The sequence below is a fragment of the Ptychodera flava genome, chromosome 22 (assembly GCF_041260155.1).
Source record: "Ptychodera flava strain L36383 chromosome 22, AS_Pfla_20210202, whole genome shotgun sequence".
NCBI classification, from domain to species: Eukaryota; Metazoa; Hemichordata; class Enteropneusta; family Ptychoderidae; genus Ptychodera; species Ptychodera flava.
The window spans coordinates 34,613,316-34,623,593 of NC_091949.1; the positions used below are offsets into that span (position 1 = coordinate 34,613,316).

The 10,278-nt window shown below is 39.4% G+C and overlaps 1 protein-coding gene across 1 annotated transcript in view; it reads left to right on the plus strand.

Annotated features, from left to right (window-relative positions):
- The window catches only part of LOC139123275 (ankyrin repeat domain-containing protein 17-like), a 42,688-nt gene extending 33,367 nt beyond the window's left edge, over nucleotides 1-9,321 (plus strand). The window contains exons 20-30 of the mRNA XM_070689405.1: nucleotides 161-398; nucleotides 1,004-1,200; nucleotides 1,541-1,657; nucleotides 2,061-2,202; nucleotides 2,663-3,062; nucleotides 3,805-3,948; nucleotides 4,491-4,634; nucleotides 5,454-6,766; nucleotides 7,261-7,451; nucleotides 8,418-8,570; nucleotides 8,964-9,321. Of these exons, the coding sequence (XP_070545506.1) occupies nucleotides 161-398; nucleotides 1,004-1,200; nucleotides 1,541-1,657; nucleotides 2,061-2,202; nucleotides 2,663-3,062; nucleotides 3,805-3,948; nucleotides 4,491-4,634; nucleotides 5,454-6,766; nucleotides 7,261-7,451; nucleotides 8,418-8,570; nucleotides 8,964-8,996 (3,072 nt within the window). The 3' untranslated portion in view covers nucleotides 8,997-9,321. The remainder of the gene's footprint in view (nucleotides 1-160; nucleotides 399-1,003; nucleotides 1,201-1,540; nucleotides 1,658-2,060; nucleotides 2,203-2,662; nucleotides 3,063-3,804; nucleotides 3,949-4,490; nucleotides 4,635-5,453; nucleotides 6,767-7,260; nucleotides 7,452-8,417; nucleotides 8,571-8,963) is intronic.
- The last annotated feature ends 957 nt before the right edge of the window (nucleotides 9,322-10,278 follow it).

Genomic DNA, 10,278 nt, shown 5'->3' on the forward strand with positions numbered 1-10,278 from the left:
CTCTGTTAGAAAACTCTAAATGTTATATTTTCACTCAAAAAATAGTCCCCAGTTTTAGACAAGAATTTAAAAGAAGTAGCACTTTTTAGTTTCGAAAACTTGTGCCTGAGATTCACTCTGCTTGAAAAGATCTTGATGGTTGTTGCTCTGTGATTTTCAGACTGGCTTGACACCGTTAATGGAGGCTGCATCTGGAGGCTATGCTGAAGTTGGTCGTGTACTGTTGGACAAGGGAGCAGACGTGAATGCTTCACCGGTACCATCGTCCCGAGACACGGCTTTGACCATTGCCGCTGATAAGGGCCACTACAGATTTGTAGAGCTGCTTCTGTCAAACAGTGCACAAGTGGATGTCCGAAACAAGAAGGGTAACACACCACTCTGGCTAGCTTGTAATGGTAAGTATGTCTCAGATTTTGGTCATGTATATCATCAGTGATGCGGTAAAAAAATTAGATACAAAGTGTGGGTTCACAGCCTAGCAGATTTGACAGTTATCGTCCTACTTCAGCGGAATTGACATTATTTTGACTGTTACCTGTTGAAGTTTCAAAATGTAAGGGCTGTTTCAGGCAAATTTAAGAGTTTAGTTCTCTGTATACTGTTGTATTAAATCATTACAACAGTGTAGGAGTCACCATGGGGCAGTGAGTAGGGTAGCGGACTCACTATCGGAGGGTGGTTAGTTCAAGACCCAGTAAGTCCACATTATCAGACTCACTGTCAGAGGATGGTGAGTTCAAGACTAGTATTGTGTTGTGCCCTTGAACAAGGCACTTTACTTCCTATTGCTCCATTGGGTAGTGGGTACCTCATCCTGTAAATAGGTGTTGGTTGATAGATTAAATAGAAAAAACCAGGTTGACATAAGTGGTATTTGGGTACCTTTACTGAGACAACAAGATTTCAGTGACTCTTCATTAGTATTGCCAAATGCAGTGTAAGATTTTGATCACACATCACTTAAAACCAAATATATAAAGTACATTTTGATTTTTGACAGGCGGACACTTGGATGTTGTACAGCTACTGGTCAGTGCATCAGCTGATATTGACGCCCAGGACAACAGGAAAGTATCCTGTCTGATGTCAGCATTCAGGAAAGGTCACATCAAGGTGGTTAGATGGATGGTCAAGCATGTCAACCAGTTTCCATCAGATGCTGAATGTATGAGATATATAGCAACCATATCTGATAAGGTGGGTGTGTTTATGATGTCTTCATTATGGATATGGACCAATTGTTCCTTGTGAATTATTTATGTTCAGTACTGTGACTTATTCGAAACCATATTTTGGCCATGTTTCCATGTAGTAGATTCATGAACTGCTACAAAAGTATTTATACCAGGTTGACACAATTTTTCAATGCTGGGTCTCTAGTATTGACTCAATATTTTCAATTTATTACTTTGACTGATACTACAGCTAACTCCTTAGGGCTATAATAACATTTGTATTTGTAAATTGATGCAGATATTTCAAAGTGTTGATTGATCAGTAATTGACTAAGAGTTGATATCTGGATTTGACACTGTAGGAGCTACTGAAGAAGTGTGACCAGTGCATGGAGATCATTGTGTCTGCCAAAGACAGACAAGCTGCCGAGGCTAACAAGAATGCCAGTATTCTGTTAGAAGAGTTGGAATCTGAGAAGGTTTGTATGAGAGTCAAGTATTTATTTTGTATAATTAATCACAGCCATGAAGTCATGCAAACTGAAAATTGTTTGTCATCATTTGATGGTAAAGTAAATGTCCAACAGTGTCAGGGTGTCTGTCTGTCACTATGCATGTAAATCATCTTTTAACCCTTTGAGCACTGTAATTTTGTCTCACCAAAATTTTAGTGCAAAATTTTACCAATTTTTATGAATTTTTCTGTAAGTTTTTGATAATTTTGGACCAAAATGACATCACATTTCGTTTGCTACAGTTTTTTTATCAAAATTTGGCAAAAATATGAAAAAAATTGACTGGGGTATATTTTGTATAGGTGACATAAATTGACTTTGGCGCTAATAGGGTTAATGAAGAAACCATTTTCTTTGACAATTGCAGACGAGAGAGGAGAACAAGAAAGCAGCAGCTGCTAGGAAACGTGAGAGAAGGAAACAGAAGAGGAAAGACAAACAGTCCAAGGATACCAATAAAGAGATGGAAACCGAAGGCCTTGATGATATTATGAGCAAACATCAAAAAGGTATGGCAGTCTTCAATGATGTATCTTACTGCTGTGGTCTATGTCATTTGCATGAAAATCTTCCAATTGAAAGGCAACTTTTATTCGCTGTTTGCTGGACAGGTGTTTTCAGATGGATTGTGAATGCAACTTGAACAAGATGACTGCTTTATAGTGCTTGAAAACTTAGAGATGCAATGTCTCCGTGGTTTTGCAACTCTGTATTTAGACAAGGTCCAAAGTATAGGGCCAACAGATTCATTGATAATCTCTCAGGATAATGGACATATTTGCGGTAATATTGTTCAATCTGCTTTGCAATTAATTTATTTGTTGAGGATTTTCACCAAGCTTACCTGTATTGACAGTGAACAAGTCGTTTAAATACTCTGAGACATGATAGCTTTAAGGTTGTACAGGGATATCTACGACCAGCAGTTCGGATTGAGTAAGTCCTAATAATTGTGTCGTGATTTCACAGTGGAGGATATGGTTCCTATGGAACCTCCCAGTGCCACAACCACCACCACCATCGGTACAACTTTGACAACTACCTACACCGAATCCACAAGGTCCATGAAAACCATTACCAAAACAACTGCCAGTAACAGAAAAAGCAAGTCTGCCAAGCCCAGCACTGTACCAGTCAAAGAGAAACAAGAAGGCAAGGGAAACGGCGGTGTCGGCACAGGGGAGAAAACCAACAACAAAAACAACAGTCGCAACAACAACAACAACAATCACAGTGGGTCAAGTCAGAACAGGAACTCAAAGTATGAGAAGTCGACGTCAGTCGCGGAGTTGGATGATTTTGGGGATCTGGGAACAGTGAAAGGAAAACTTAGCAATGGTGATGTCTTACCACGGGAACTTATACCCATGTAAGTAAACATTGAGAATCAAGTGTGCATTTAGCTTGAAATCATTATTTTTCACATGTTTATCCAAAATGCTGACCTAATGCGACAAAGGCAGTAAACGGCTGGTCTCTTCACTGCAAAAGGAATGCATTTGTATCGCATTGCAGGTCGTAGCATTATTTCTTCAAAGTGATTATCTTGTATTCATTCAAATCATGACATACCATATAGTAAATGTTATCAAGTGACTTTACATGGGCAGTGGTGTCTTTGAAGCCCACAAGACCACTTTTGTGAACCCCCATCAACCTTACATCCTGCTGTATTTATGGTGTTATGCATTTGGTAAATGCAGCTTTCTTCTGCCAAAAAATTGAAAATGTTTCATAGAAAAATAGATGGCAGTGGTATAGTAGGATAGACTTTAACCCTTTCACCACCATAGTTTGACCCAAATCCATTGTTTTCTATGGTAAAGTTGGACCTGTACACAGGGAACTGGGGGTGAAAGGGTTAAAGGAGACGGATGGCTGTTACAGAGTTTTCAAAGTGCTTTATTTATACCCTTGGAAATATGAGAATGTAAGTTCAACGAGGGGTCATAAAAACGGCCATTTGAGATTTCACACATTGCCAAAATCAGTCATTCTCAGTGCTAGTTCTTTGTATCACATAGACCTGGAAAGACCTGGGGTTTACCGTGTAGATGTGTCTATAATTTCAAATGTGATAGCCCTTAGATTCGTCTTTCCTGCATCTACAGAAATATGGGAAAATTAGATCGTCTTATACCGCCAGAAGAAAATTTATCGATACCACCTGTGAAGAGTAAAACATCAGCAATAATTGGATCCAGTCCTAAAAAAGGATCCAAACGAGAAGAGGCATGGAAAGAAGTTGTTAGAAGGTTTGTAAAGTAAACATGATAACTGCCTGTCATTCAGTTCTTTAAAGAAACTCAGAGAGTGAAAACTTTACTCACTCAAAGAGCTTCAAAATGAGCCCCCACAAGAGATAGACCAGATACGAATTTTAAAATTTTGAATCAAAATTTTTGTTCCCAAGGTGCATTGTACCTTAAAGGTTTAAGAATATGACTCGATGATCAACACTCATGTATGTGAGTGATACACTGTTACAATACCTGTTACATGAGCACTACTGCAGTATTAGTGTTGTGCCAATACATGTAGACAAAGTTCATAGTAAAATTCTTGCTGTTGGCTTGCTTTGTACAAATTACTGAAGTATGCAAATTTGTTTTTCATTACACTTAATTTGTAGAAAAAGAACTCTTGTCATTTGATATCCATGGCTATTACTAAGTCTGTCATTCTATGCTCGCCATCATATTTACATGAAAAAAAAAGATAGCATGGGTGAACATACAAAGATGTACAAGGCGATCACCAAGATCAACATTTAATTGTCATCTGTATCTTTCTGCAGGTCAAAGAGAGTGAGTGTACCGTCAGCTGCCATCAGTCGTGTCATTGGTAGAGGTGGTTGTAATATAAATGCAATACGTGAGGTTTCTGGAGCTCATATTGATATAGATAAACAAAAGGGAGGAGATAGAGTCATAACAATCAGGTAATGTTTTACAAAATATCTCAAGTGTGCTGACAATCTTCTCCCGTCCAAGTGAAATTCCTGGATGTTAGAATTTATGAAAGAAAAATTAAAAATCCTGTGAGGAAAATTTACAAATCTTTTCCGGTGCTTGTGAAGTGAAGATGATGTTCACATTTTGTTGAAAAATTTAAAAAGCAAAATGAAAATGTCTTAATTTGAGGATTATAAAAATACTATGAAAATGAGTATTTTTGTCATCAGTAGTCAAAATATGAAATTGCTGGAATGCATAAAAATGATTTACACCGAAGGTACAACCAGATTACAAAGTGTTCCTGTTTGAACGTATAATAGTATCATTCAGTGAGAAGTAGCAATATAATTAGAAGGCAGAAATGTTAATTATGTTGATGGGAATTCAAGCATCTGTCAAACTTGCCCAGTGATTGAGGTTTTCAGTGATACGAGAAAACGCTCATAAAATAGTATGAACCCTTATCCTGCCGAGTTCATATTTCACCATCAGGTCAAGTTGGTTAAAACTAGTGAAGCACAACATATCCCATGCAGTGCATTTTAACAAAAATTTGAACATTTGCAGGCCCCTAGAAACAGAATTATAAACATGATTTTTAAGGGCTGAAACTACCTACTATGACATAGCAAGCCCAGTGGGTGAAGTTATGTATGGTTTTGAAATACCACTTTTCGCTGATGTGGCAGATGGGAAGATGATACTTTCTGGCAGGAAAAGCGTTAAAACAAGATTTTTAACCACTCCTTCAGTTGGAACTTTTTACTAACTGATCTGATGTAATCTAATTCTACCATTGACAGGGGTTCAGCTGATGCTACCAGACAGGCTCATCAGCTGATTACAGCATTAATAAAAGATCCTGACAAAGAGTTGATGGAGATAATGCCAAAGTCAAAGAAGCACATCCCAGGGATCTTTTCAACTCCAGCCTCCACGACCACATCCTTATCATCAGCATCCAAAGCAGCGTCATCTACAAAATCAAGCAGCCAGTCCTCTAAGGGCGGCCACTCATCGGGGCTGGCCAAATCGACCAAAAACCGCTCCTCGACAACCTCAAAGGCGAAAACATCCGTTTCGAGTACTGGCAGTTTGTCCAAAGCGCAAAATCCATCAAATGCAAAATCTACAAGCAGAACATCGTCAGGGATCGCACAGCCAGCATCTTCAGCCACGGCACCGTCGGCTCAATCTGCAATATTCTCCACATCAGCAAATCCTCAAGTTCAACAGACCGGTATACCAGTCTCCCAGTGCAACACCCACTACCCACCATTGAGTTCCTCTGCTGCCAGTGGGTGGGCCAACCAGAACATCGCACAGCCACCGCCAGTCAGCCTCGGGCAAGTTTCATCGAGACAGGGTGATGTCCCAGCTGCTAACTCAGATATGAAAAACAAAAACACAACAGCCCGTAAGCTGTTTTCTGAGTCGGCAAACACATCCACACCGGCAACATCCGCACCACAGAAAGACGCAGTCTCATTTACCAAAGAAACTTTTGCATCAAAAATATCCAAAGGCATGTTTACTGGTAGCCGACCCACCCAACCCGTACATCCACAACCCCAGCCTATGGCACCTGGCCAAGGGTACAATCTCTTCTCACAAGTGTCAAAGACCAGAAGCTTGACTGTCTGGGAGAGCGGCAGCGGAACCAGCAACCAGTCACAAACCGGGGCAGACCTGCAAGATATCGACAAGAACAAAGCTCCAGGATACCGCACCAACTCCCCAGCGTTCAGCAGCCAAACACCCCTGCCTGCACCTTCACCATCCCCCGATCCTGTCTTGCTGCAGTCGTCCAGTCACAGATTCTCTCCTCTCCCTCTTCAAAACTCAATCCACTCACCGACACCCTCCCAGACCACCTCTTCAAAAGACGGCTCTCCCATCCCAGCCTCTTCGCCTGCGTCATCGCCAATATCAAGCACTTCCCCATCACCAGTTGCTGGGGTAACAGAGTCCCCAGCGCCACCACCATCTCAAGATCGTAAACTGCCAAGACCAATTGGAACAGAGAGAAAAAGAGCGAGTAAAAACTGTGGATTTTCATCTCTCAGTGGTGAAATTAATCAACAGAGTCACATTTGGTCTTTTTCTCAGGATACAGGTTAGTGTCCTGTAGACTCAGTTTAGCTACATCTCAAGTCATGCATCTACCTATTTACTGCCTCCACTTGGTTCAGTCTCATTGTTTTTGTTATCTTATTAGACCTGTGCACATAGAGTAAGGGGGGGGGGGGGTGACAATGTCCTCAATTTCACTTCATCAAAACTTATCACAAAGTTATTTCCTGTTGTAATTTACATCTGACCAGACCTATAACGTGTTGAAGAAATTGACCAGACCATAATATCTTGTAATTTAAGCCAGACAACTCCAACAACATTGTCATAGAACTTGGAAGACGGCAAATTTATTCAGTTGAGATGTTAAAATAACCATGTGATTTTCCACATGCAACTTTTGCTAACATTGTGATTGGCAGGCAACTTTTTCTAGTTAACCTGTCCAGATAACTTTATGTGTCATCTTCCATGAATTTTCTACACTGCGTTGTTTGATGGTGTGAACAGATACTGACATTGAGTTTCCTGTTTCAGGTGATATCTGTGATTGGCTTGGTAATGGTAGAACAGTGCTTGATGCGTGTGTGCATGAAAATCGTCTGTCTGCCTCAGTTGTGTCTACTGCTATGCCAGGGTTTGTGACATCATCATCAGTGGCCAGTTCAGCATTACCTGGCTATATCCACACCAAGGATCCAATCTTGAACCATCACCCAGCTGTTCAAGTGAGTATACAGTGTAGTGTTGTGTGCTGTTTAACCTGTTCACCCCCAATTCCCTGTAAACAGGTCCACAATCACCATTGATAACAATGGGTTTGGGCCAAACCATGGTGGTAAGAGGGTTAAGGTAGACTACGCCTTGGGGCCAGATCATTTAACGCTCAACTTGTTATACTTTTGCTGGTACTCTGCTTGTGTTGACATAAGTTTTGTTTGTACCATGGTATATTTAAACTCCAGATTTAGCCCATGTTAATATTTCTGCTATACAAAACCTACCAAGAAAAAGTTGAAACAAACAGGACTTTCTGATAATAGACTGATATGCAGTGGTCAATTTATTAACATGTTTAATGTTAAATTTGATGAGTTTCCTAACAAGTGTTCATCTATTAAAAGAGTGATATAATCATTGAGATCAAATATTCCATGCCTTTAGTCATCTGATTTGATGCTACGTAATTAAAATACTATGTTCCTTGACAGTGAAAGACCAACTTTTGCTGAAAAATTTTCTAAATGAAACTTTCAACCATTCTCTCACCAAGTTTAAGAATAAAATTCAGGGGTTACTGTGCAAAATGTCATCTACCAGAGAAACAAATTACCTAACATTTACCAATATTTGAAATTCAAAATGGCCGCCATCCCTGTGTTGACTCTATAAAATAAAATTCTCAATTGATAAACCTAAGATATAGTGAAAAATTCTCTTACTCCATAAGCGGTAAAATGAACCCCCACAAAAGTAGTGGATTAGAAAAGAATTGTAATCTGATAGTCCAAATATATGTCCAGAAGGTGCATTCTACCTTAATATGTCAAAAGATAAGCACTGCCGTGTGAAAATAATCAGAAAACAGTGAATAAAGAAATGTACAAACGAGAAGTATATATGTATGTGTTCACATTGACACAGAAAGAGCTATCCTTCATTGTCTTTGTATTCACTGCTTTGCTCCGTTCCAGGGTTCTGGTGCAATATATGGCTCCATGTTTACCGATGGAGACACCAGTCAGGTGAATGATGGTGCCTGGAGTAGCCTGCCCATGAAACCCAGTCAGATTCTTGAACAGACCCAGCCTCAGCCACCACCTCAACCACCACCACCATCACAACAGGTAGAGGCACACTTCACCACCACTTTCCTTTCTGATAGTTGGGTATACACTCATCACTGAGCCAACTACAACAGAATTATCACAATTTGCCATTCACATGTCTTGGTGACTCAAGTCTAAAAGACTAAAACGTTTTCAAAATCAAGGATGGAAAACCTTGGCTGTTGTGCAAATTGGCATAGAGGGCGCACTATTATTGATTGAGTTGGCCCTCAGTTGCCAAAAGCAAGATGATGGAACATAAAAAATGTAGGAGGAACTTACCAACTCACCTACTGATTTCATCCACACAGTCTCATGTCTTTTATATCTTGCTGATTTTACAACCCAGGATGGCAAGTTCCTCGTCATGTCGTATTTTAATTGGAATTTTCTCTCTCTTTATTCCCACAGGTATGGGGCAATATATGGAATCAATCGTTATGACAAGCTTGCAGAACATTTTTCGTGTGGTAGGAGCTTGGATGTTGCCAGTGGAAGACTAGGTGATAAATGAGTTCAGTAGATCTATGGGACTCTGGTGTTGATGGTAGATGTATACACAGACCTATGGTAGATGTTGGGACTTGTGTTTTAATCACCTTATAGCTGCTGGAGTGTAGGCGTTAGCTCATTTGTGTGCTTAGAAGCAACAAAAATTCAAGATACTACGAGTTTGTTTTGAGAAATCAGGAGGATGTGGATTATGTTTCCTTTCTGGCTTGTTTTCTGCCTATGAGAAGATTGTGATTAAAGACGTTAGTTGAAAATACTACTGTTTTATTGCATCTTTTGTAACTGTAAAAGTATTAATTATTCACCGTGATTTGAGTTCACGTTTTTCACTGATTTAAAAACAGGGTCCGTTCACTCCTTGAAAGTCCTTGAATATTTTAAAGGCTTCTGGAAGAGTCCTTGAAAATGAAACTGAGTCCTGGAAAGTAATAGAGAATTGATAATCCACCCACAATTTTCAAAAATAACAAGATGATCAGTGAAGATTTTGTCAAAATAATTTGTAAAATTATCATAAAATGATGTCCCTTTAAAAATGATATTTGGCAAATACCTGAACACAAAAAACCCTTGGGAATTGCTGAAAAAGTCTTTGGAAGTCCTTGAATTTGAATGACTTAGAGTGTATAGACCCGTGAAAATGCCAAATAACAATATGCAAATCAGTGACTGTAAGTCTCAGTAAAGCTGTAGCCAAAAATAATAATAAATTTCTTTGAAAATTAATGCTTTTACAGTATGTCGTGTGAAGATGTCAGTTGCTGATACAAGTCTTGTGTGACAGTAAACTTGGTCGTGAAATGATGGAGATTGCATTGTAATCGAAAATTTTATCGTAGAGGAACTATGCCCAGTATATTTAGCCTTTTCTGTCCTATTATCAACTCTCAAATACCATGATGTACACTCAGGCTTTCCTTGAAAGGAGAATTATAAACATACTTGATGATATCAACAAAGATACTGTGTACCATTGAACCCTGAATGTTAGGAAACTGGATAGACTCACGGCAAAATCCTGCAAAAAAGCAAACTATTTTCACATGGATGTTTAAATTTCAGACTCAGAATCCATGCAGTAGAACAACAATTAGTTGACAAAAATATACCTGGAGACTTTGATAGACATGCAAATGCTCTCAGTCAACGATACAGTATCAGTCCCCCTGTGATCTTGCATAATTACGTGATATACAATGGTAGGGTAATCACA